General features: G+C 45.4%; 2 protein-coding genes across 9 annotated transcripts in view; one reads left to right on the forward strand and one right to left on the reverse strand.

The window, feature by feature from the left end:
• SENP2 (SUMO specific peptidase 2) overlaps positions 1-18,139 on the forward strand; it is a 49,345-nt gene extending 31,206 nt beyond the window's left edge. For all 6 annotated transcript variants that reach the window (XM_039488128.1, XM_039488129.1, XM_039488126.1 and 3 more), the window contains 9 exons: positions 2,656-2,713; positions 8,271-8,334; positions 10,916-11,074; positions 12,485-12,616; positions 13,062-13,265; positions 13,398-13,477; positions 14,445-14,529; positions 16,424-16,519; positions 17,402-18,139. In XM_039488128.1, coding sequence (XP_039344062.1) covers positions 2,656-2,713; positions 8,271-8,334; positions 10,916-11,074; positions 12,485-12,616; positions 13,062-13,265; positions 13,398-13,477; positions 14,445-14,529; positions 16,424-16,519; positions 17,402-17,464 — 941 coding nt within the window. In that variant the 3' untranslated portion in view covers positions 17,465-18,139. The remainder of the gene's footprint in view (positions 1-2,655; positions 2,714-8,270; positions 8,335-10,915; positions 11,075-12,484; positions 12,617-13,061; positions 13,266-13,397; positions 13,478-14,444; positions 14,530-16,423; positions 16,520-17,401) is intronic.
• A 6,858-nt stretch (positions 18,140-24,997) lies between these two features.
• Positions 24,998-26,975, reverse strand: part of IGF2BP2 (insulin like growth factor 2 mRNA binding protein 2) — a 101,484-nt gene continuing 99,506 nt past the window's right edge. For all 3 annotated transcript variants that reach the window (XM_039488297.1, XM_039488296.1, XM_039488299.1), the window contains one exon: positions 24,998-26,754. In XM_039488297.1, the coding sequence (XP_039344231.1) occupies positions 26,659-26,754 (96 nt within the window). In that variant the 3' untranslated portion in view covers positions 24,998-26,658. The remainder of the gene's footprint in view (positions 26,755-26,975) is intronic.

Below are 26,975 nucleotides of genomic sequence, written 5' to 3' on the forward strand. Positions count from 1 at the left end.
GGAGAGGAAGTGCGGCTGAAGGGCTGGTGACTGAAGACACCCTAAAACATCGTTAAAGGAGCCCTAAGGTAAGGGTGAAGAAGGGAGAAGCAGGAGAGCTGTGGGGAAGTGGCCCAGGGAAATGTAGCAACTCTGGCAGTGAAAGGTTGGCTGCCAACAACTGCTACCATTTACTCCAGGTTCCAGCCCAGGGACCCTGAGGGCGGGCCCGGGTTCCCCACAACCCACCACTACAGGAACATCTCCTGGAAGGGGAAGTCCGGTCCCTGTCAGGACAGGAGGCTGAACAGAGACTGTGGGAGTTCTCTCACCTACCTCCTTGCAGCCTATGATGAAAAGGGCTCAGTAGACTGTAACCCTGGCCCTAGAGAGAGAAGGGCTACGTGGAGGGTCACAGTGAGCCACTGAGGCTAAGCATAAACCGCCTAGAAGCGCAGGACCCACAGGAGCAAGGTCAGAGCTCTGCCACACTTCTGTTTATCTATCTTCCTGTACAGAACAGCTTGTCTAACAAGTTGAAAGACATAATGCTTAACTTTGGCCCACCCGGCATAGTACAAGGGCCTTAATTAAAATTATTGCTTTAGGAAGGGTTGGTGGGATGTTGCCCAGGCTGTACTCAGTAAGGGTGGTGAAACGCTGACCTCCACTGAGGAGATCGTCAAGAGGTGGAAGAAGCACTTTGAGGACCTCTTCAACTCAATGGAACAAGATTAGTACTGGCAGTTGGGTCCTGGAGATTATCCATCAGGGATACTCCATACAGTTTCTCTCCTTTCCTCACAAACCCCCTTTCCGGTTGTCATCCTGGGACCCACTCACTAATTGATTCCTGCCTCAGTACCTAGAGAGAGAGTTCTACTCCACATTTCCTAATTCTCCCCCCTGGCCTCCTCCCAAAAAAGATGGAGGGTGGAGACCCATCCTGGACCTTCAACAACTCAACGTCTTTATCAGAAAGCTGACATTCAGGATGATTATTCAGCAAGGGATGTGGTTTGTGGTTTGTCTTGTCATGAAGGACCTATATTTCCATTTGGATGTTCACCCATCCCACAAGAAGTTCCTGTGTTTCCTGGTGGGAGAGGAACACTACAGTTTTGGGTCCTCCCTGTTGGACTCACTACAGCACCCAGAGTATTCACAAAAGTTTTCTTTGAGGTAGCAGCCCAGGTGAGGCACCAGTGCTACATGGTGTTCCCATACTTGGTAGGCCGATCTTGTAAAGAAGTCATGTCAGTGACCGGATCTCTTCAGCAATTTTTTTGCTACCTTAGGCATTTTGTATAAATGAAGAAAAGTCTGTTTTGCCACTCACAAGGACAATAAGTTTTATAGGAGCACAGATGAACTCCATCTCTGTGAGAGCATTTCTCCCTGCAGATGGATTTTGCATGATGAACAACCTGATTTCCCACATCATCCATAAACAATGAAGTATGGGGCACCAGTGTGTCTCACTGTTGGGCCATGTGATTGCATGTACCTATGTGATGCCATTCACCAGACTCCACTTGTGTCTGCAAATTTGTCTCCACTAGATTTAGCAGCCAAATTGGCACTGCGTTGTCTCCAAATGACTGTTCCTGCCAGAGTTCTCACCTCCCTCTCCTGGTGAGGACTTTTCAGCCTTCCCATATCAAGATTGTTTGAGTTCCACATAAAGCAGACAAGATGCTTACTTGTATTTTTCCTGAAACCCCTCGCTTATTCTGAATACAAGAGACTTCACTCCCTTGATATCAGGTGCACCCTGGCATTCTTCCTGCAAAGAACCAAACCTGTTAGAAAATCTGACACTTTATTACCCACGCGATCTCTGTGCTATGACAAGCCATATCCTCTCAGAGGATTTCTAAAGTGGGTTTTGAGATGCATCTTAGAATGCTACAAAATAGGAAAAAAAATAAAAATCCTGCCCCGGGGTACTACAGATCATTCCATATGAGCACAAGCTGCCTCCGCGGCATCCCTCAGACATTCTGCTGCAGGCCTCTTGCGGGGCAGCAACTTAGAGTTCTGTTCACGTGTTCATGACCCGCTACTCTCTAGCCCAAGAAGTATCTGCAGATGCAGCTGTAGGAATGGCAGTACTACAGCTATCTCTGCTGCCACCTTCCTTGCACCCTTCTCTAGTCTGAACACTGCTAACTAGTCACCCATGTGTGGAATATACATAGGGACCAGCATTCTAAGAAATGGAGGTTGCTTACTGTAACTGGAGGCTCTTTGAGATGTGTGGTCTCTATCCGTATTCCACCACCTACCCTCCATCTCAGCTTTGGATTTGATTGGATTGTGGTAAGAAGAGAAACTGGAGAGGTGTTGACCCACATTGCCTTTCATGCCCTTGATCAGGAGCATGAGAGGGAGCTACAGACACCAGTTGGAAGAATTTCTGGACTTTGGTGCATGCATACCCACATGTGTGGTCCCTATATCTGCATTCCACATCTCGAAGAACCTTCAGTTACAGTGAGTAACCTCCATTTCTCTGGATATGATCTTCAATGAGCTTATCTGTTAGCTCTGCAACTTCGTGTTAGTGATTGGCTAATCAAAAAGTCATTTACAGTATAAGCGGCAAATCTACAGTTTTGAACCTAATTAGTTGACTTTTGTTTTCAATTCATACTTTCTTCTCCTTCTATGCAGGTATCAGAGGTGCTGAAACTCGGGGCCCGCTCTGGTCTCGGAGAAGTGATGTGGGCAGGTACAAAATCTCTCCTAATTACGTTCCTCCATGTTCGGCTTCCAACCTCTGGTATTTTTATGTTCATATCTGGGGGGGGGGGGAGGAAGAGGGATAAAAATTCATGTGCATCACCTGCAGATGCTGAGGAGAAACCTCTTTGGAGGGACTTGGTAAATTATGGAACATAGCTATGTAATGGGCATCTTGTGCAGGATGTGCCGCACTATCATATTGACAATACACAAGCACATCATAGAATCCTGGAGGGAGGGGAATTAAAGCAGGACATTTGGATAGCAGGGTAAGGGATAGCTGTAGCTCCAGAAAGCGACGAAAGCAGTGCCCAGCCAGCAGTCAAGGCTTTTAGCGCTGGGGAAGGAATGTCTCCCCTATCGCTCCTTGTGTGAGTAGGGTTAGAGGTGTATGCAAATAGCTGTTTGGGAGGAGGAAGCGTAAACTCGCTTGTTCCCACCCTGGTCTACAGAAATCCTATTGCATGATATTAGAAAGACAAGGTGGGTGAGGTAATATCTTTTATTGGATCAGCCTCTGCTAGTGAGAGACACAAGCGTTCGAGTAGCACAAAGTTCTTTAGGTCTGCGAAAGGTGGTACTTGCATTTAGCTGTAATGCAAGATGGAACAAATTTTTTAGCATAAGGTAGAGTGGCCCATTAACACCTCTGCAATCATAGGACAAAGGGTGAGGGGGCTAGTGGGTTATGGGTTGTTGTAATAAGCTGTAAATCCAGTGTCTGTCCAGTCCATGATTTTTAGTGTCTAGCAGAATTATGAATTTAAGCTCCCAAGCTTGTCTTTTTGAAAGTGTTATGCGCAGGCTTCTTTTGAGGATGAGGACTGCTAGGTCAGATATAGTGATTGCTTTGTGAAAAGTGTTCACCCACAGGTGATAGGTTATTTTTGTAGTTTATAATTTTCATGTGTGATTTCCACCACAACTTCAACATCCACCACCTGTCCATTAAACTCTTTTTGGAGTGCTTCCACACTAATATCAACTTCTTGGACACCACAATTGGCTTCAACAATGGAACCTTACAGACAACCATATGTAAGAAATACACGGATCGCCACCTCCACCTTCATAGATCTGGTAACCACCCTAAACACACCCAGAAATCTGTTACCTACAGCTATGCGCTCAGATACCGCAGAATATGCTCTGAGGAGAGAGTCTGGGATATACACCTTAACTCAATGAAAACCACCTTCACCAAACAAGGACACTTCAGCAGAGAAGTAGATTGCGTCGTGAAACTGGACACCAGTTTATTCTGAACCTGCTTCAATACAGATATAAAACCTCCTCTGACCACAGACCCTAGTACCGCCTCGCGTTGGAACCAATATAGGATATCCTCAAAATAAATCCCAGATTCAATAGGAACCACATCCTGAAAGATCTTTTCTGAACCCTCACTTCTGGTCTTCAAACAACCCCCAGCTTCTCCAAGCTCATAATCAGAAGCAAGCTCCCCACAGGCCAACACACCCTGGCCACCAGGGCAACACCAGACCTCGACAGAAACATGCAAAACCTGCAAACATCTCCACTGCTACAATGATGAACACCTCTCACAACACACCTTGGATCCTACACAGGCCTATCATAATGTGGTATACCTTATCTAATGCATTCAATGCCCCAATAACAATGTGGACGAAACCAAACAAATCTATGCTCTTGAACGAACTCATGCAGGAAATGTATAAAAGAGAAAAACATCCTATCACTTGTGGCTGAAGATAACTGCCATACTGGATCAGACCAGTGGTCCATCTAGCCCAATATCCTGTCTTCTGAAGCGTGTGGCATTAGCCACTGTCAGAAGAAATGAATAGAACAGGCAATCATTTAGACTCATAGACTTTAAGGTCAGAAGGGACCATTATGATCATCTAGTCTGACCTCCTGCACAACGCAGGCCATACAATCTCACCCATCTATTTCTATAACAAACCCCTAACCTATGTCTGAGTTATTGAAGTCCTCAAATTGTGGTTTGAAGACCTCAAGCTGCAGAGAATCCTCCAGCAAGTGACCCGTGCCCCATGCTGCAGAGGAAGGCGAAAAACCTTGTGCGATCCATTCCCTGTCGTGTCCGCTCCTGGCAGAGAAAAGCTGGGGACGCTCAGAGTATGGTGTTGCATCCCTGACCATCCTGGCTAATAGCTGTTGATAACCCTATCCTCCAGGAACTTATCTAGTTCTTTTTTGAACCCTGTTATAGTTTTGGCCTTCACAGCATCTCCTGGCAACAAGTTCCGCAGGTTGACTGTGCGTTGTGTAAAGTACTTCTGTTTGTTTTAAACCCGCTGCCTATTAATTTCACTGGATGACCCCCTAGTTCTTGTTACGTAAAGGGGTAAATAACATTTCCTTATTCACTTTCTTCATACCAGTCGAGATTTTATAGACCTCCATCATATCTCCTCTTAATGATCCTTTCCAAGTTGAAAAGTCCCAGTTTTTAATCTCTCCTCATATGGAAGGTCTTCCATATTCCTAAACATTTATGTAGCCCTTCTCTGAATCTTTTCCAGTTCTAATCTATATCTTTTTTGAGATGGGACAGCCAGATCTGCACGCAGTATTCAAGATGTGGGTGTACCATGGATTTTCATAAAGGCATTATGATAGGCAGAAAATACTTATTCTTTTTCTAATGTTTCGTAACATTGTTAGCTTTTTTGACTGCTACTGCATGTTGAGCAGATGTTTTCAGAGATCTATCCACAATGACTCAAGACCCTTTTTGAGTAGTAACAGCTAATTTAGACCATTTCGTACATATATTTGGGATTGTTTTCCAATGTGTGTTGTTTGGCATTTATTGATATTTGAATGTCACCTGCCATTTTGTTGCCCAGTCACCCAGTTTTGTGCGATCCTTTTGTAACTCGTCACAGTCTGCTTTGGACTTTACAAAATGACTCAAGATAGACATTTCGCTGTTTACCCCCTTTTCCAGATTATTTATGAATATGTTGAACAGCACTGGTCCCAGTACAAATCACTGAGGAACCCCACTATTTACCTCTCTCCACTGTGAAAATTGACCGTTTATTCCTGCCCTTTGTTTTCTGTCCTTTATCCAGTTACTGATCTATGAGAGGATCTTCCCTCTTTTCCTATGACTGCTTACTTTGCTTGAACTTTGGTGAGGGACCTTGTCAAAAGTCTTCTGAAACTCCAAGTACACTATATACACTGGATCACTCTTTTCCACTTGTTTGACCACCTCAAAGAATTCTAGTAGATCAGTGAGGCATGATTTCCCTTTACAAAGCCATGTTGACTCTTCCCCAACACATTCTGTTAATCTACGTGTCTGATAATTCTGTTCTTTGCTATAGTTTCAACCAGTTTGTCTGGTACTGAAGTTAGGCTTATCGGCCTGTAATTGCCAGGGATGGCCTCCGGAGCCTTTTTTAAAAAAAAATTGGCATCGTAATAGCCATCCTTCAGTCATCTGGTACAGAATATGATTTTAAGTGACAGGTTACATACCAAAGTTAGTAGTTCTGCATTTTCACAAGGTAAGGTATTTCCAGCAGAGAGAGAGGGAAGTATTATTACCATTATACAAGGCACTGGTGAGACCTCATCTGGAATACTGTGTGCAACTTTGGTCTCCCTTGTTTAAAAAAAGATTAATTCAAACTGGAAGAGGTGCAGAGAAGGGCTGCCAGGATGATCAGAAGAATGCAGTATGTACCTTTATTAGAGGAGACTTAAGGAGCTTTGCTTGTTTAATCAAAAGAAAACTGAGGGGAGATATGATTGCTCTCTAAAAATACATCCAAGGGATAAATACCAGGGAAGGAGAGGAGTTATTTAAGTTAAGGGCCAATGTTGGTACAAGAACAAATGGATATAAACTGGTTATCAACAAGGTTATGCTTGAAATTAGACACAAGTTTCTCACCATCAGAGAAGTGAAGTTCTGGAACAGCCTTCCAAGGGGAGCAGTGGGACAAAAAAACCTAACTGGTTTCAGGGCTGAGCTTGACAAGCTTATGCAGGGGATGGTATGATGGGACTCCCTACAATGGCATGTGAATCATCTGTGACTGCTAGTAGCACATATCTTCAGTAGCCAGAGATGAGACACTAGATGAGAATGGTTCTGAATTACTACAGAGAATTCTTGCCCAGGTGTCTGACTGGTGGGTCTCACCCACATGCTTGGGGTCTAACTAATTCCCGTATCTGAGGTCAGGAAGGAATTTTTCCCCAGGTCAGGTTGGCAGAAACCTTGGGGATAGGGGGTTGCCTTCTTCTAGAGTGAGGGTTCACCTGCTGGTTTGAATTGAGTAAATGGCGAATTCTCTGTAACTTGCAGTCTTTAAATCATGATTTGAGGACTTCAGTAATTCAGCGAGAGGCTCTGGGCATATTGCAGGAGTAGATGGGTGAGGTTCTGTGGCCTGCAATATGCAGGAGGTCAGACTAAGGCCAGAAGGGACCATCTTGATCATCCAAAGTCTAAGAATCTGGGTGGCTGTTTGAATAGAAAGAAGTCTTCCGTTTGTACGCCTTGTGCTACAAAAGTACAGAGCTGTACTTCTATAAAACATCTGGGGTGCCTAACCTGGATATCAATTATCTTCTCTCACTAGATTGAATTTGTCTTCTAATGTATTAGATCCTAAACCCACTGTACAAGTAGTCTTATATATGGGTCCCTTTTTAAAAAGGAGACTTGGATCAAAAAGAGATGCAAGAACTTTTTCATTTTGTAGCATTTATACTGATAAAAGTAAAACCTGTCACTGTATAATTCCTTGCACAGTAACATGCTGCACTTCAGATGCTGCATAGTTTAAGGGTAAGCCTTTTCCAGTAAGGATTGCAGCTTCCCTAGCAATCCTATAAGAGTCAAGTAAACTTATTCTGTCCACCCACTTTAAGGTCATGTCTGCACTACAATGGCACAAGTATGATGTACTGTACTGTAGATGCTTCCTACTTTGACAGAAAAACCTCTTCTGTCAATGTAGGTAATCCACCTCTCCAAGAGACAGTGCTAGCTCGACAGAAGCATTCTTCCATCAGCCTAGCTGGATCTACAGTGAGGTTAAGATCGACCTAACTCTGTCATGTAGGGAGTGAAATTTTTCAGACTTGTAACTAGGTTGGCCTAACTGTATCTGGATGCATGCCCTTCAGGTAAACGAGTGCTTTCTTTTTGTGAGGAGTCTTTCATTTATATTACAAAAGACTTTTCAATTCATGATTGTTGTGCATTATATCTTAACTTTAAGCTACATCTTGTATCCTTTTTTTAGCCATGCTTTGGTACTAGCCCCAGTCCCCTACTTTTGGTGGGTATTTCCAGCTTTCCTTCCCTTTGCCTTTCCTCTTTTCCCCACCTGCATCCCCTCAAAGTATTGATTCCAAAGAACTCTTGTTCTTCTTGCACGTTGGCCAGATTCCAACCCCACAGAGAGCCTTTCCCAACCCTCCTCACACACCCCTGACTCCTTACCCCACAGGTAACTTACTAAGTAAATATCCCTAGTTGTGAAACTCTGCCTGTTTTTGTCTCTAAGATCTCGGACTTCAGCAGAAAATTCACAAGAGCCTGAAATGACAGTTGGGCAGAAAAATGAAGGGGTAAGTTTGGAAGCTCCAGCTTTTTTCCTCTTTTGAAAAATGTGACATCCTGTAACTAAACTGTACATTCAACCCTAACTGTGCACTTCCCTACTTGAGCATATCATTGAATAATGTGCTTAACCCAGTGGCGCATGGCTTTTGTGGGAGTGCGGTCTTTGAGACTTACAGAATATAGTGATGGTGGAAGACCCCTTGTGAGTCTGGGCTCTGGTCAGTATGCTGCATCTGCTCAGTTTCTCTTCTGTCCATCTTGGAAGTTGATGGGCAAACCCTCAAGCATGTAGCATTTATTGGAATTTATCCACATCACTATAGGATACACTATTACATCATTAGTCCTTTCTGAATAGATTTTGTGGTGCTTGCATTTCTTCCCCCTCCCGGATTCTTGTCTCTGAGATTTGGCTTGATGCCACAGTTAAATTTCCAGTTTGTAAATAGGTAAACCTTTTTTTCCCCCTAACTACCAAGGTTCTTTCAGGGTTGCTGCATTTTTTAACTACATTTTTAATTTTGATTTTCTAAACTAGAAATACACCACCACTCTGCTTTATACATAGTTGTTTATGTTCACCTGTATTTCGCTTGCTGCACAGGTGGGAAGATGAGTGTCTTAAATCTATTTTTTTAAATAGGCTAAGTTGGGATATCAGGAAAACTTACATGGTCTAAAACATAGAGAAGTACCAAGCTTGGATACAAAACTGTCTTTATTGTCAAATATCCAGCCCGTGTGGGGTACTCAGACTTTTTTTTTTTAAACCAAACCAACTTTGTAGCCCTTTACAGTGGCAAAGAACCTCCCAAACATAAACTGATGCTATAGATCTCCACTTTAGTAGACTTCTGATAGTCTCATATGACCTTCTCATAAACAAACTAGAGAAATATAGCCTAGATTAATCTTCTAAAGGTGGGTGCACAACTGGTTGAAAAACTGTACAGTTACCAATGGTTCACAGTCAAGCTGGAAGGACATATTGTGTGGGGTTTTGCAGGGATCTATCCTGGGTCCAGTTCTGTTCAATATCTTCATAAATGATTAGGATAATTGCAGAGAGAGTACACTTTTTAATAAAATTTGCAGACAATACCAAGTTGGGAGGGGTTGGAAGTGCTCTGAAAGACAGGATTAGAATTCAAAATGATCTTGGCAAACTAGAGAAATGGTCTGAAATAGGATGAAATTGAATTAGGACAAATGAACAGTACTGTGCTTAGGAAGAAATAATCAGTTGCACAAATACAAAATGGAAAACGAGTGCCTAGGAAGAAGTACTGCAGAAAAGACTGAGGGTAATGGGGGATCACAAACGAAGTCAACTACATAATACTTTTGTGAAAAAACCACCCAGTTATTTGAAATATGTTATCAGGAGTGTTGAAAGCGAGACCTAAGTAATTCTGCTGTACTCAGCACTGATGAGGCCTCAGAGTACTGTGTCCAGTTCTGGCACCAAGCTTTGGGAAATGTGGAAACTTCAGAGGCGAGCAACAAAAATGATTAAAGGTATAGAAAACATGATCGATAAGGAAAGATTTGAAAAATTTGGTTTATTTAGTCTGGAGAAGAGCAGACATAACAGGAACATATTCTTCAAGTATGTAGAAGGTTGTTATAAAGAGGAGGGTGATAAATGGTTCTCTGTATCCATTGAGGACAGGACAAGAAGTAATGTTTCTAAAAAAGAGAGATTTGTTGGACATTAGGAAAAACGTCCGAACTTTAAGGTAACGGTAGTTAAGCACCAGAACAAATTTACCTAGGGAGAATGTGATATCCATCATTGGAGGTTTTTAAGAACTGGTTAGACAAACACCTGTCAGATGGATACTTAATCCTGCTTCAGAGGAGGGGACTGGACTAGAATGACCTATTGAGGTCCCTTCCACTCATACGTTTCTGTGATTGTCTTCCTGAGTCTGAAAGTGGCCTGAAACACTTTCCTCTCACCCACTTAACTGCAGTGGGTTAACTACGCTAAATCCTAACAACTTTAGCCTAAAGTAGTGGTTCTCAATCTGTGGGTCAGGACCCCAAAGTGGGTCACAACCCTGTTTAATGGGGTAGCCAGGGCTGGCTTAGACTTGCTGGTGCCTGGGGCCGAAACCAAAGCCCGAGCCCCACTATCTGGGGCTTCAGCCTTGGGCGGTGAAGCTGAGATTGCAGGCCCCCTACCTGGGGCTGAAGCCCTTGGGCTTCGGCTTCTCCTCCTCTCCCAGCCACCAGGTGGATCAGGTGGACTCAGGCTTCGGTCCCCCCTCCTGGGGTCATATAGTAACTTTTTTTTTTTTTTGGTCAGAAGGGAGTTGTGGTGCCATGAAGTTTGAGAACCCCTGGTCTAAAGCATTTGTAAATGGACACATTTAATGGAAGCATGCTCAATCTTAGCAATACCTCGCCTGGCTCCGAATGAGAGCTAGATGGAGTGTTTTAATTCGTTAAGTGTGGAATCTGATGGTCGGGAATATTTGCTGAGTGCTTTCATTTGATATTTGAACAAGACTGTCACGCTATGCACTGCAACAAATCATAACTTCCTGTTTATATGCTATTGAGCTTCCTTTTGTATAACAGAGATGGCTGGAGGCTGACCTGTCAAAGGAGATGTCAGTTCGGTTATGTCTGGCCAGTAGGAGCTCTGCTGTAGCCAGAAGGCCAACTGCACTTGTGGTGAAAGAACAGAAGTGCCCAGGCCCAGAGAAGAGTACAGAGCGCCTTCCTGAGCTCACAGAGGTATCATGCCTTTTTTGGCTTTCTGGCTTTCTGGTTTGGAGAGGTGAACTAAAATGGATGGAATCATTTGGGCTTTTTTGCAGGTTCTTTTTGTGTGCACACCTGATATTAGCTAATGTACTGACCATGTTCAAAAGGGATCAGGGATTCTAGGTGCCTCTTCTAAAGTAAATTTTGTCTGCTAGTCGTACCTTCTAATCACTTGGAATCAGGCCATTCTTGCCAATCCACTGACATTGGATTTTCAGGGAGCTAGCAAAACAAATGGATGTTTTTACTCATTCCTTTATCAACTGCCTGATTACTTTCTATGCGTACCTTGGTAGATGCTACAATAGAAGAGACAAGGGCATTTTCCTTGTTTGTTAGTTCAGCTCAATCAAAAATAGAATTTATTTATTTATTTATTTATTTGGTCCACAGATCAAAATCCATCTTCTACCAGCAATGAAACTAAACATTACTTAGACTTCTCTCTTTGCATCCATGACAGCTCTAACAGTGTGTATGATCAGATGCAAAATACAGACTTCCTAACTGTCAGTGTGGCCTCCAATACAGCCCACTATAATGTTCCCTTTCATTCCCACTCAGATGTGTCTGGGAGAATTAGGTTAGTCTTGTGGTGACCTTTGGCACACAGCAAATCTAGACTCTTGTAAACTAAAGGTGAGAAATGAGTTTGAGCTGGGAATGCTCTGCTATCAGCCCGATTTCAGTTAAACCAAGTGGTGGTTGGCTGACTGAGGATCACAAGGGCCACAATATTGCCTGGGGGACAGGTGGCTTTCTCTTTGAAACTCTACTTTTTTTTTATTGTCCTTTCTTCAGCTGTGCTCTGTCTGCTGATGTGTGTTTTGCGTTTTTCTATTTCTGCATGATACCTATCTCTTATTCTGATTGAACTGCATTGATTGACTGTGAAATGCTTGCAATACTGGTTTTAGTGTTTATTGAATTCTCTCAGCCTCTTAAACTCCCATTATCCCTTTTAATCCATAAGAAAATGACTGAACTTCCAAACCAGAGCCAGTGTAAACACATCCATGGTTCTGTGCTGGGGTAATCTGATAAATCAAAATGACTGAAGCGCCATTTAAAATAGCTTAAAAGTGTAACCATCCAAGTAAATAGCATGAAGTGCAGGCATCTGTGTGTAGTACCTTAGGCTTAATGTAAAAACTTCACAGAAAAAGCTGCCAAACCTAACAGTCCTCTGCTCTGAAACTAACACTGGTATCCTTGGTCTCCCAGTGTCACTGTATGGTCACGCCCTTCCTCCTTTAGCAGGCTTAATCTCTACTGGATTTCACTTAAATACTTTTTTCAACTTTGTGTGATGCACCAGTTGCTCATACACCCTAGTTCAGGACTTTCTCACTAGTCACATTGTGGAATTGCTCATTTCAGGACATGGAAAGAGAAATCACTAATGCATTAGGCCATGGCCAGGAGGATGAGATCTTGAGCAGTGCCTTTAAATTAAAGGTCACCCGTGGGGATATCCAGACACTGAGGAACCATCACTGGCTCAACGATGAGGTAATATTAATCCAGTAGGAATGCTTGTGTTCTGCTAGCATATATATTAAAATGTGCCCACAACTTTCTCTGACATTAAGCTGTTGACAAGCTTAATTTTCTGATCCACACCTCAGTTCCTATAGGAATATCCATAGGCTTCTGAAAGCTGGGCCTTTAAGAGGGAACAATACTCCTGAAAATATCTCTATCCCTGTATTATGCTGCTTTCAAGAGTTAGCAGCAACTTGGGATCAGGTTTGACTTTGAGTGGGTGAAATAACAAGTGTGTTTAAATGCAGGACTCAAAGGAAGGAAGTTAGTTCAGGAGTCTTAGAACTTGAGCTGAAGTCAGTGTGGTCTTTTCAGTCTGCAAATTCTGAAGAGTCCAGCAGATAAAGCTTAACTTTAACAGACAAATGAGTGTCTCCTTCATTCTCTGAACTCTACTCTCTCTATTATATAGGTAATCAATTTCTACATGAATCTTCTGGTGGAGAGAAATAAGCAGCAGGGATTTCCAGTGCTTCATGCTTTCAGTACTTTCTTCTACCCCAAATTAATTTCTGGGGGTTACCAGGCAGTAAAAAGATGGACCAAAGGTGTGGATCTCTTCAAGCAAGACCTCATCTTTGTGCCCATTCACCTGAGGGTACACTGGGGATTAGTGGTGAGTCAAACTGGCCCATCCTTGGAATTGGAAGGGAAAGGAAAAGCTAGAAAAGGCTTTAGTTCTTGCTCTGTAGGCAGCATGGAGTCTTTGGCTAAGTCTGTTGCACCAATGCCTGTCTTTCAATAACAGGTAATAGATGTCAGAAGAAAGACTATCAAATACTTTGACTCGATGGGACAAAGAGGCCACAGTATCTGTGAGATTTTGCTGTAAGTAGATGCTTTAGTGAATCTATCATTGCATTTCACACATGCACATTTTCCCTGTGAGTGTGGAAAATCTTTCCTGCTTTACGTAGCATAAGACTTACCCTTAAGGGATAAGAATCTCTTCCTGGACTAGTCACTGCCAGTAAAGTGCAAATTGTAACATCATTCAGCTGCTAATTATATTCTGTCCTCCCGAAAACGTTTGAGTATGTCTTGTGAACGAGCCATCATTGAGTGACCTGTTAAAGCTCTGATGCCAATAGAAAGAGTCCGTTCCTCGTTAAGAACATTAACCTCAACACACTTCATAGGACCAGAACTCCTTCCTAGGGGATATTGACATCCTCTATTACCAGTGAGAGACCCCTTTACTTTCTAGCTCTTATGCCATTTTTTGCAGCTCTTAAGTAACCCACCAAATTGCATTCCACACATAATCCTCTTGTATGCTCTATTAGAGACATTGGAGTTAATTTTTATGTAAATAATAATCCTTTCAGTGTGTTGAGTGAATGCTGTAGTTTGTTTGGCACTGACTCTTCTATTGCACCAGTACTCGTGTTTCATGTTACATAAAATCACCCTGTACTTCCCCACCTCTGTTGGAGATTGACTTCTGTGGAAAGAGTTTGTGACACCTTGTGAATCACTACCAGTCTCTCATGTGCCTCACTTTTTCTGGCAGTGCCCCATCTGAGACCCCAATCCAATATAACATGGCTGCAGCATTACCTGTGCAGATCTAAAATCTCTTTAGTAATGTGAGTAGTTCCTAGGCACATGTGGGTTTACCTTCAGCATAGTATGATTATATCCTATAATCCTCCTTCCTGGTACTTCGGGTCTTTGGTGCATAATTAGTGAAGACCTTGTCAGGCGACTTTACAGACTGTTGGCCTAAAATATGAAAACATTTGGTTAGAAAAGTCTGATACCTCCTCTTTTTTGTTTTTGTTTCGTTGAACAGTCGATATCTGCAGGAAGAAAGCAAAACCAAGAGGAACCTAAATATTGAGCCTTCAGAGTGGACACTTTACAGCATGAAATCACATGTATGTGAACAGTGTTTGAACAGTATATGTGAACAGTACAGTCCATGTACTGTAGCCCAACACCACAAATGCCTTCAGGAGAAACAATTCTAAGTTTTGAATGGCTGTTTGTGGGCTTTCTCTAATGCCTGTAATACAGCAGCCCAAACTGAAAACTGGAAACAATGTTTTGATGGACTCTTTAGCAGTGTCTTTTATTTACTTGATTGGCCTTGTCACTGCTTCTTTCCTGACTCAGTTTAGATGCGAAAAAAATGCTGGCAATCTGGAGTGGACTGGAGTCCTTGGAACAGCCATCCAGCTTTCTTCCCTTGGTCCAATAAGCTGGTGCTGTGTCCAAGAAAAACATCTCAAACTTCGTCATTATTCCTTACTAGGATGAAGGCCATGTTGACACTAGCACTTACGTCACAAAATTATCATCGTTCAGCGGGGGGGGGAACCCTCCCCAGAGTGACACAAGTTTTGCTGGCATAAGCCCTGGTGTGCACAGCGCTGTTGGTGGGAGACGCTCTCCTGCTGACATAGCTACCGCCTCTCGTTGAGCTGGTTTTATTATGTTGATGGGAGAGCTCTCTTCCATCGGCTTAATGCGGCTACATGGCCGCTCTGACCGCAGCACAGCTGTAAGCTTGTAAGTGTAGACATGGCCTTAACCTTCATTCTTTTAAGGCGCATGCTGATGCATGAAAGATGTCAACAGTTCCTGTACAGGAACTATATACAGTAGTTGATCTTTTGTACATGTGCTCACTGTATTTCTTGAACTGCAGCTGTGAATCTGGCTTTGAACTTTTGACGATATTAAGGTATTGGGGTAGTAGTGCAAATTAAAACAAATTTTTTTTATGGTAGGTAGCTTTGTGTGCTATTTGAGAGACTCCTCTTTCTACAAAGATTGTTTCAAATTATTGCTGTTGTCCATGCTTGACCTAGAATCTTCTAAAATAAATGTCTGTTCTGTCGTGTTCTCCAAATAGCTTTGTCTGTAGAGATCCTCCACCCCTCATTTTGTCACCATCTAGATTGGGTTTGGAGGAAGGAGGGGAAAAAAAATCAAAGGTGCTGGAGGGGAGAGGGGCATAGCCTCACCTAGAACATGCCCTGTTGTGAGCTGGAATTGCTCTTTCCCAGTTCTCAAAGCTTTCTAGGGGCTTTGGCACATTCAGTTCAGAGGAACTCTTAGGATGCCTGTGGAGCTGTGAACTCCAGCTGCAGGTGAATAGCTCCTGTTGCTTTGTGCTCAGACAATAGTAATTCGTATAATAGATCCCCACGCATTAGTCCTTCCTCTGGATAGTTGGAGTTGTCTTGCCCTGGGTCACTGGAGAACAAGCTGACATTGACAGTTTTGATTTGTCGCCAATACCTTGTGGGGAGGGAATTAAAGGTCAGAGCTAAATTCTCCCCACATGCAACTTCCACTACGATCAGTGAGCTGTTCATGTATCATCAAAGGCAAAACTTGTCCTTTAGTAGCTCTCATTGTACAGAATGGGAATTCCCTCCTCCCCTCCGTCACTTGCAGGAAGCACTAACTCAGGAGTGGAGGAATCTGTATCCTTTCTAGTAAGGAGTGCTGCTAGAGTTCAAAGCCCCACTGGGGCTGGGGCCCATAGTACACACTTGGGTAAGGACATCCTGGGCCTGGAAAGTGTGCATTCTAAAGATTCGACAGGTGAAGGACAGGGATGTTCCCTACCAGCAAATGGAACATGGTGCAACTGTAGTTATCTGATCTGGGAGGAGGTGTTAAAGCTGATGTCCTGGAGTGGAGGACACAAGCGGCTCATTAAAATGCTGCTGATACATAGTACTGAAGATAATGCATTGCATAGCTCGTAAGAAAGGTGAAGGGACTAACGTGCAACCTTCTCCCACTGCTCACTTGTAGGAAATTCCACAGCAGCTGAACGGAAGTGACTGCGGGATGTTTACCTGTAAATATGCAGACTATATCTCCAGAGACAAACCTATCACTTTCACTCAGGTGAGGAAAGCTCTACAAAAAATTTTCTCTCCTGCTGGTAATAGCTCACCTTAATAGATCACTCTTGTTATAGTGTGTATGGTAACACCCATTGTTTCATTGTGTGTGTGTGTGTGTGTGTGTGTGTATATAGATATCTATCTATCTTACTGTATTTTCCACTGCATGCATCCAATGAAGTGGGCTGTGGCCCACGAAAGCTTATGCTCAAATAAATTTGTTAGTCTCTAAGTTGCCACAAGTACTCCTGTTTTTTAAACTGACCTGTAGTGCCTCCAGTCTCTGGGCATGTTTTCCCTGTCACCTGTCTCCTCTAGTTAAATTGTAAGCTCGTATCTTGCTAGTTACACAACACCTACCCCCATGGGCCCTGGTCTTGGCTAGGGCTTCCAGGTGCTACTGTTGTACTGACGAGTGAGCCCTCCCAGCCCTGTGAGCTGCATTCCCTGCCTTTTGCTTATGTCCATTTGCCAAGCATCATGTCTCAGTCCTCTTGTGCAGGGGGCTGGAGCTGTTTGTAATAGTAGGCTTGACCTTAGTTACGGCATCTTTGAGGCTCCTTTTCAAATAGCTTTTTCACAGGTTAAAATACTAGCTGTTTTCAGCTGCATTGGGCTTTTCTTAAAGGACGTGCAAATTCTCAGTCATGACATTCATGGTTTTCATTAAAGTCAGCATTTGCCAGAGCATTGCATTTTCTGTCCCTTAGTGTAGGGCCAAGTTGTGGTATCAAATACCATTGCATGGGAACTGTTGCAAATGTTGAACGCTCACTGTTCTGGTCCGTGCCTACAGAATGTGGACAAATACGCTTATTCTGACACCTTTTACTGTGGTTTAGTGTTTAATAGAGTGGTTTTTGTTTGTTTTTTTTTCTTTTAGCACCACATGCCTCACTTCCGCAAAAAGATGGTATGGGAGATACTTAATCAACAGCTGCTGTGACCCCAGACTGAGAGATACTCACACAGTGATACTATGATCCACCACTAGTGACAATTAGTTCTTAGCTTAACTAATTTGTTTGAATGCCTTATTTCAAAAGGCACCTGGGCTAACAGCTTCCTCTCCTCAGAGTAGGCTGTAAAGCAGTGGTTTTGTCCACTCCAGAGAATTACATTTGTTTGGAATATGCTAATGCATCCTAACCAAAAAGCAAAGATCTCTGCAGCCTCTGAGCTGTGACTCCTAAGGGACTGGAGTGGGTGGTTAAGAACAGATCCCAAACAAACTGCATCAGTTCATGTTGCTGAAGACTGGCGACTTCTGGTGCTTCACTGCAGCCATTGGAACTGTGGTGCAAACTCTGGCTGGCGCATGGAGGTGTCCTGTGCAACTGTAGAACTGTCACTGTCTGTCTGAAATCACCTTCACGGGGACGATGTGTTTAGCTACTGGTTCAAGGAGAGATTTGCTCTGCTTCTGGACTATAGAAGACTCCACTTGATTCCTAAAACTGGATTTGTAAAGACCCTAGGAGCCAGGCATTTATGTTTTGATTTGTAACAAATCCATAGTGAAGCCCCTGTAGCTGGGGTTGAGTATTTGTTTCAAGAGACTGTCCCATGTGAAAATGAATATTTATTTTTCTTTATTAAAATGAAAGTGTGCTGTAACTTACGGAAGGGGTCTTTTCTGAACAAAAACCTGCAAGAAGAGAACCAGAGTAAATTTGCAGTTATCTTTTCAAAATATTTTTGCATAGGAAAGTTAGTTTCCAGTTCACTTTAACATGAATGTAGTGTTCCGTTAGGAGGTCTGGAAGAGTTTAAGATGAAGAATATAAGAACTGAGGAGGCTGAATACCATGTGTCAGCAGATAGTGGGGGAGTTTAAATTATTCAGCAGATGGGGTTGAATGTTATAAGTGGGGAGGGGGATATGTGGGATGAGAGGAAGAATGGCTCAGTCATTGAGGTGTTAACCCGAGACTGGGTTCAGTTCCTCACTCTGTCACAGCCTGCTTGTGGGACCATGGACGCGTCACTGTCTCTGTCTTAATTCCCCATCTGTAATGGGAGGAAAAACCCTCCCTTATTTCACAAGGGATAGTGAGCAAAAAATGTAATGGTGGTGAGGTGCTTGGATACTAGAAGAGGATATTTGCATGCTGTGCATTTCCACATTGCCTTCATTCAGCTCTTTGGCTAGCTTTCCAGTCACTAAGCACCCCTCACAGCAGCCCACATTGTCCCTCATGTGCACATGGCCCACAGTGGCTTGGTTAAGGTGGGACTCTCAAATTGGGAGGAACCCTGGTCTCCCAACTCCCAATCCCACAATTTACCTACAAGACCATCATAAGTAGCTTATGTAAGTGAAGATGACACTCACCATAACAGGCAGTTGTTACTAGAGGAGGGAAACAAAAGATCATTGCATGGCAGTGATTTCTGTTCAGTTAGGTTTATCATGAGAGAAGGCGAACCCTGCTCTCTAGAGGAGGGATGTCAAACATACTGCCTGTCAGCTGCCCATGTAGTTTCATCCAGCTTGCAGACTTCCCATGAATCTTCTGGCTTGTCTTCATGACATCAGAGTCGGCATTACAGGCATGTGGTTTGTAGAGTGCATCAAAGTGTTTCACTCTAACTCACGCATAGACTCTACTAGTGTGCACTGATGCAGTCCTGTTTCAAACAGGACTACATCAGTGTGCACTAAAGAACAGTGAGTGCATACCAGCAGGGCCCACCTGGAGAAGCTGGAGCACAACACACTGGTGGGTTCCACACCAACATAGTCCACATGGGCCAGTGTAGACAAGCCCTTAATTTCATTATTAGGACAACTCTGATCAATGCAGTTATTTGCTCCAAAGTTGATGCTCTGGTTCAAGTTAAGAGATGCCAGGTTTCTGGAAGCAGCAGTAGCTGTCATTAACATTTAAAATAAATGTAAGTAATTACCAACAGAAATTAACACACAAATAGCCTTTGTACAGTGTGGCCTGCATCAAGTGGCAAGGTGTCCAATCGGGCCTGACATACACAAGTTTGACACCCCTGTACTACAGTCATTATGATTTTGAAATGATCATCTTCAAAACAAAGTGTAGTACAGGACAGAATCAACTCAAATGCTGAAGAAATGCCACCATTAAATATCCTCCAAAGCAAGCTATTTCTCTTTTTTTGTTTTACCTTAGAATTTGAAATTTATCTTCCCGGGCTGCTCTGGGGACCTCTGGGAGGTCTCAGGTGTAGTGGGAGGGGAACACAGCTCCTGATATTTAATTATTCACCCATTCAAGTTCTTATTTCTTCTTCCAAATGAATATTTTGAACACACCAACTAGTGTTAAAGTTAATGGTGAGGTGGTGGTGGTGGTCTTTCCACACATCTGCACCTGCCTGTAGCAAAAAAAAATCGAGGCTTTGATTTCTCTGATTATGTCAAAGGGTGCTGAGGGAGATCTGTCTAGGGGATCACATCAGATTAGTGCTGCATATAGACATAAAACCTAACTCACTTCACATTTTTTCCCTACAGTTATATTTGTGCAGTTTCCACTGTTAAGGCTTCCACTCCAGTAGGCTCACACTGATTAGCTGAGATCAATAGCCAGCCCCCACTACCCCTTTTGAGGAAGCAACAGTGAAAGTTTTTCACATCAAAGTTGGATCTACAATGGGGCTTGAGCCAAGCTGGAGATAGTCACGCATGTGCAGCAGGATTGGGATTCCTTTGCAAGCCAGTATTTGCAGGCAAAGTGACGAGTAACTGCCACACCATAACATGCTGTGGCCATTCAACCTGAGCAGCACCCACATAGTGGGAGTTTACACCTGCCCTTGGCAGCTTTTGAAGAATCTGTGGTGTGCATGTTCATTGCTCTTTGCCTGGTTCCTGCCAGGGCTGCTTTTGCATGTGTTGTCTGAGCTGCCCAAGTACCCTGAAAGCAAATTCCTTTTGATTTCAATGGAAGTAGAGGCCTAAATACCTTTTTGAAGAACTGGGCCTGGTTTAAGATCTATTTAAAAAACCCGATGCAGACTCAAATTGTTCTGAAATTTGCTATGTCTCATCAGCAAGGCCACAATGTTAGCACTGAGATATTTAGCATATTTCAGGGCAGAGGTGTGAGGGAAAAAATGATAAGTTATGGAGAGGTCACCAAATAACGTAGTTTTCATGACATCCGCATACACAAGTGTATAGTGGGGGCATTAGCGAGTGAGCTCTGCACCATGGGGCCTGGCTCCCCATTTCGGGCACTGCTGCCCAGGGTCACAGCACCTCTCAGCTTTGGCTCATCTGCACCTCCCTCTCAATCTACAGTGGGGCGGGTGGGCCAAACCTGTGTAGCATTGTGACCTACCGCAAGGAGTCAAACACCACTTGGATGAATCCAATGTCTTTTTACAGCCATTTCCAAGATTTCAGACTTTATTCAACTTCATGATTTCTGTGATCTCTGATAAAACCCTAGCCTCAGTAGGGCCCTGGGTGCAAGTTTGGGGTCATGTGGTCCAGTGATTCCTCAGGTAAAGCTCCCCTCAGTGTTAATATTCAAAGGGCTCTAAAACCCATAGGTGCTGTGAGATTTTCTTGACAATTGTTATTCCCCAACAGAGATGGGCTAGAGTTGGGACTTATTTACATGTGACACTTAACTGCTCCAACTCCTGTGAGGACGCTCCGGCTCAGAGAGTGGGATAAGCTACGTTGGACAAAAGAACTCTGCCTGGCCCAGGGACTGTTCTGTCTGTGTGACTGTACCAGTAAATTTCTTCCTGTACCCATGAGCTCTGTGAGAAGAACAGCCAGTGAGAGGAATAGGTCCGTTCCCACTCTGCACTATTATATGGCTGTATTCATCTCCAGCCTGCGGTTATTTGTGTGGGGATGTTGTAGTGAATTGATACCTCTCAGAACCTCATGCTGCAGAGGTTTGTGCAAAGCCTGTTCCCACTTGCTGCGTCTAGCTTGTAATTGTTCTCAGAGACCTTCTCCCCCCATGAATCTTAGATGCTACCATTGTCCTCCCTCTCTGAACGATATAATCCTAATCCTTTAATCAGGCCCAAACACGGCTGTGGCCACAGCCTCATGCACATGGTGAAGACTGACAGAGGGAAGCTATGCTGCTATCCTATTCAGTCTCTGGAAAGCTGCTGAGTGCTGTTGCCACCTGAAAGGTCAGCCTTGATTCGAACCGGGCCAAGAAAGGCCCAGGATCGCCGGAGACCGAGATGGCTGCTTTGTGGGAGGGGGAGAGAGCCCGGCTGGTGGTGGAAGAGTTTGACTTTGCCATGAGTTGCTCTTCTACATTGGAGTCTGGGCTGCTGGTTTATTTGTCTCTCATCCCTCTTCTTTTCTGAGCCCCTTTCCTCCTCAGCTAGAGAAAAAATGAAGGGAAGAGCAGGGCATTGTCTGCACTTCCAGTGTGAAGGGCAAAGACTGATGCAAAAGAGGTGAACCAGTTCCCTTTTAGAACATGTCCCAGGGAGGGCACCTGTATATGTATTGCCCCTCGGTGGTCCAGCAAGGACCTCCACTCAGGTTTCCGGCTCCCCTGGCTCTCACCTCTCCTGGGTAGAGAGACACCTCTCTGCCCCCTTCTGACTGGGGTACTTCCAGGCTGTTCAGTTCCCTGGTCAACAGCTGCCAGCCTCAGCCTGTTCATTGTGGGTATTTTAAGTAAGTCGTGGCCAGGGCGTGGGCTTCTGTGATGTTTTGTTTGTTGCCCGCGACGTGTATGTGACTTTTACTAAAAATACCCAGACAAAAAAAAACCTTACTCTTACTGCTCATTGTTATCACTCGGGCTTGAGGGCAGGTCACAGCCCAAGGTGCTTAGGCACCACCTCCCCATTGGTGGCCAGGGGCTGGCACAGGCACAGCGGATGCAGCCTGGTGGCAGACACAGCTGTCCAGGAGTTGCTTATGTCTTGAGGCCACTGGGCTGTGTGAATGAGTCTTGGCTGCCCTGGTTTTGGTCAGACACACACTTTGATGCCATTGCTGTCTGGTTCAACCACTGTAAGTTCTGAATGCTGCAGCAGCTTGCTTCCAAACTGGCTGGGAATGGGTGCAGCTTCAGGGACCAAAACACCAGCAGGTGACTGAAAGAAGATAATGGGGGGGGGGGGAGCCTGAGAGATGAACAAAGTAGGGGAGGGGAGATGGAGGACCCTGGTATGGGGGGGGAGAGGGCAACAGGGGCACACTGAACCCCCCCTTGCATGGAGGGGGGGGAGAGGGTTTAGACTGGGATGGGCATGGGTGGAGACTGGGGGAACCTTGGGATGGGGGAAATGGGGTGCACAGACCTAAGCCTTGGCAGAGATAGATGTCTATGGGCCAGTGATTACTGCCTGTCCCTTGAGCAGCAGAGATCGGGGGGGTGGTCCTGTATCATCAGGCACCGGTGCCTAGGAGACCACCTGGGTGATCGGGATCTGTGCTAAGGTGAGCTTAGGTGGGAGGCTGGCTGATACCAGGAGTGCGAGGGCTGGGACCAGGAGTGTGAGGACTGGTGCCTCGATTCCAGCAATCTGTGCCTGGGGGGAGAAGAGCGCAGTGCCAGGGACCAGGGCATTCTAGACAGTGACTGAGGTTGCGGGCCCAGTATCCTAGGCTGTGGGGATGGGGACGAATGCCTGTGATCCGGAGACCAAGCGTATTCCCCTGCCTTCTGCGGAGGTCCTATGACTGGCTTGCCCTTGGACTCCAGGGCCTTAGCCATGTCTGGTGCCTGGCCTGGCACTGGTGGTGCTGGCAGGCCTACTAGGTTTTTGGCTGCTTGGACTGCCTGGGGTGATGAAGATCCCCATAGGAGCTGGAATCCTCCACCACTCCCAGGAGCTGGAGGAGGATCCCTGGCTGGACTAGGGGGTTGCGCTGTAGCAGTATTTCCCTATATTTCTGGGGCAGGTATATGGCCTGAACTAGGTCCTTTGCCTAGCCCCCTCTTCCCCTCCTTGGATGGTGCCAGGGAACCCTTTCCTTCAGTTGCTTCTTGGTGAGAGGGAACAGTGCGGGCAGGGCACGTTGCACCGATGCCGAGGTGCTAGGAGGAGTCCTGGCGGGAGGGCTTGGAGGCCGCGCTGTGCTGAGTATCGATCAGGATGGTTTTCCAGCACATGTCCCTCTCCTTTGGGGCTGAACATTTTTTTTAAATCTGCACTTGTCCTTTAGCTGGGATTCCCCCAAGCTCTTCAAACAGCTGCTGTGGGGGGCACTGATAGACATTGGCCTGTTGCATGAGGAACACGCCTTGAACCCCTGCTCCAGGGCAAAGCCCCAGCCGGGTCTCTTACCAACAATTAAATTGGCTCACTAAGTACCTAAGAATTATATATAAAGAGAATAACAATGGGCTGTTAAGAACTGCCAATGCTTTTGGGCTGCAAGACAAAGAGCTCTGACCAACTGTCATGGGCGTAGGGCCAGTGGCACCTAATATACTGCCGCATGAGCATAGCACACCAGAGGGCGCCCCAGCTGACCCTACAGCTATTGCTAAGGCAAAAATCTCTGATGACTGCATGTGGGTGTGCACACACCTAGAATGGCAGTGACATGAGCAAGCACTTGATGAAAACTGAGGGGTTCAGGGTGCAGAGGGCTCTGGGCTGGGCAGGGGAGGTTGGGGTGCAGGAGGGGGCTCTGGGCTGGGGCCAATGGGTTCAGAGTGCAGGAGGGGATTAAGAGCTGGAGCGGGGGTGTGTGTGTGAACTCTGTCTAGGGGGTGTGGGCGCTGGGGCCGGGGATGATGGGATGGGGGTGTGGGAGGCAGCTCACGTCTGGGGCTGAGGGGTTCAGAGAGTGTGTGTGGTGGGGGTGCTCAGGGCTGGGAGTATGTGGGAGCTTGGGTGTGGGGGGGGTTGGGGCAAGGTGTGGGAGGTGCAGGCTCTGGTGTGGGGCTAGGGATTTTAGGGTGCAGGATGTGGGAGGGAGTTTGGGTGCTGGAGGGAGCTGGGGAGAGGGCGGCGCTTACCTTTGGTGGTTCCTGGAAGCGGCCAGCATGTCTGGCTCCTAGGCAGAAGGAGCAGGGGGCTTTGTGCGCTGCTTGTGCTCATAGGCACCACCCCCTGCAGCTCCCATTGGCTGCGGTTCCTGGCTAATGGGAGCTGAGGAGCCAGCGCTCTGGGCGGGGGTAGCATGTGGAGCCCCTGCGGCTGCTCCTGCACCTAGGAGCCAGACATGCCAGGAGCTGCATGGCACCAGGGCAGGCAGGCAGCCTGCCTTACTCCCTGATGGTCTAATTGCTTTGAGGCAGCCGCCAATTTCTCCCACTCTTATATTCCCTCTGAGTAATGTTGCCATGTCCCCTCTTTTAGGGCTATTCACTGCCTTACACAGCTCCTGGTGGACCCAACGGTGGTCTGGCCGTGGCTCTAGGGTGCAACTAGGGCCTTTTATAGCCCACCCACTGCCCCCACTTCAGCCAGGCTGCGGCCCAGGCTTCTCAGTGCTTACAGATCTAGTCAATTCCATGACATTAAATGAAAATAAATACCAAGGTGAGGCTCTTGTTAGCTGGATATATTTCTTTTTTTTCACAGAACACTGTTTGCAGTAGAGAAAACTGGCATTGCAGTCTGTTGGTACAATGGTATGTTCACGTAAACCAGTACATGGTCATCCTTTAGCGTAGAAAACTCTAATGGCGTGTGCCCTATCAAAACTCAGGAGTTCTTCTTCAATCCTTTCTCTCTCGGGTTGTCTTTTTGTCAGTTTGTTTCTAAGAACATCTTCAAGGTTTCTCCAAAGGAAAGGCCATCGGCTCTCAGCTAGCAGAAAGATAATACAGAGCTGTCGTTGCACACGCGGGACGGCACCTTCTCCCGCTGGGCAGCTGACTTGGTCTAGATTTTTTTCCAACTCATTTTTATTAAAAAAATAAAAAAATGCTCCAACTATCAGTTTTACAAGGCATACAAAATCTCTAAAAGGGAAACACGAGGGCAAGGTGCTGAGGTACGAAAACACCTGAGGTAGTTTTTTTTTTTCTCTTCTTTAAAAAGAAAAAAAAATTGCAATTTCCATGCCCTGGGCCAACAACATCTTGTAAATTATTTTTGTCTCCCCTCCCCCCCATTTAAAAAACAAAAAGAAAGAAAGAAGCCCCTTCCCCCAATCCTGATGCAGTGTCCTCCCCTCGCAAGGGCTGAAGCTTCTGCGTCGCTGGGGGCGCCGAGGGTTCTTGTTTTTTCTTTCTTTCTTTTTTTGCAAAAATGCTAGTACAAGTACCATGGTGGCTGGGTTGGGTGATAACCAAAGTGGAAGTTGTGGCTGGGTGTTTCTTGTGTTTGTTTTCGGTGGTGTGTTACTTAGAGCACGGCTGATGTGGTGGTGGAGAGAGAGAGAAAGAGAGAAAGTGAGAGGGAGGGAATAGGACAGGATGCAAAAACCAGTGTGGAATCTGTGAAGCAAAGAGAAACAGGTATGTGAGCTGGACAGAAATATATAGAGAGATTCCTCTTCTAAGAGACGGTATCCCTTGTGTTGGCACAGACAATCCAAACGCTGCTCTTCCTAAAGCCTTTACGGAAATTGCCACTTTTTACCCTCTTTTAATTTTGCTGCTGGCAGTATCTTCAGTCTATTGTATATTAGATATCCAAGTGGACTCGTTTCTTTCCTTAGATGTCTAAAAAAGCCTGCTTTTTCGTCAAACAAAAGCCCCAAAAAACAAGTAAAAAATAAAAAAAATTACTTTTTCCCCCCCCAAAAAGAAAAATCGGTTAGTTTCGTTAGATATATTAATTCTAAAATATATTAATGCTGCAAGCGCCACCTCGCACTGCAGCCCATGCACTGTAAAATTCTTCTCATCTAGTATGTGCACACATGCACAAAGAGTGGGTCCTAAAGAGCTGTCAGGGGGTGGTTTGCCCCATCTCCGCCTATGTTAGTCCAACTAAAGGGATAGCGTCGTGCTAGTAAATAGAGGAACGTGGAGGCTGTGGCCTGGAAGAGTCTGCAAAGCCCCTGCTGTGTGGTAGCATCAGTGTGAGTGGGTTGGAACCCTCCCCCTCCCCCTCCCCACTGTGAGTCCTCTGCGCAGCCCAGCCGCGGGCAGACATTTATGCCTCAGGAGGGTCTTTGGTTGGCTCCCCGATCTGGCGCTCTGGCAGGTATTGGAAGGGCTACATTCATCGGTTGTTGCTGGCTGGCGTGTCGGAGCCTCACTTGCTGCGCTGTAGGGAAGGGGCTCCCTGAACATGTTTCTGCTCCTGCTGCTTCACCTGCTGTACGATTTCCCTGATCTTGCGCTGTGCAGTCTGCAGGCAAAGCGAGAGAGAAACAGCTGCAGAGATGGGCTAGGTGGGATGGGACCCAGTGGCCCAGTGCAGCACCCCCACCTGGTGCAGAGAGGCCTGTGTCTCTTGGGGCAGGAGAGAGACAGGCCTGGGGTTATGTTGGGGGGCACACAGCGAGTTTGCAAACAGCCTTGGCCTGCAATGCTGCCCAGGGTGTGGGGTTTTCAAATGTGCTCAGTGCT

The sequence above is a fragment of the Mauremys reevesii genome, linkage group 9 (assembly GCF_016161935.1).
Source record: "Mauremys reevesii isolate NIE-2019 linkage group 9, ASM1616193v1, whole genome shotgun sequence".
NCBI classification, from domain to species: Eukaryota; Metazoa; Chordata; order Testudines; family Geoemydidae; genus Mauremys; species Mauremys reevesii.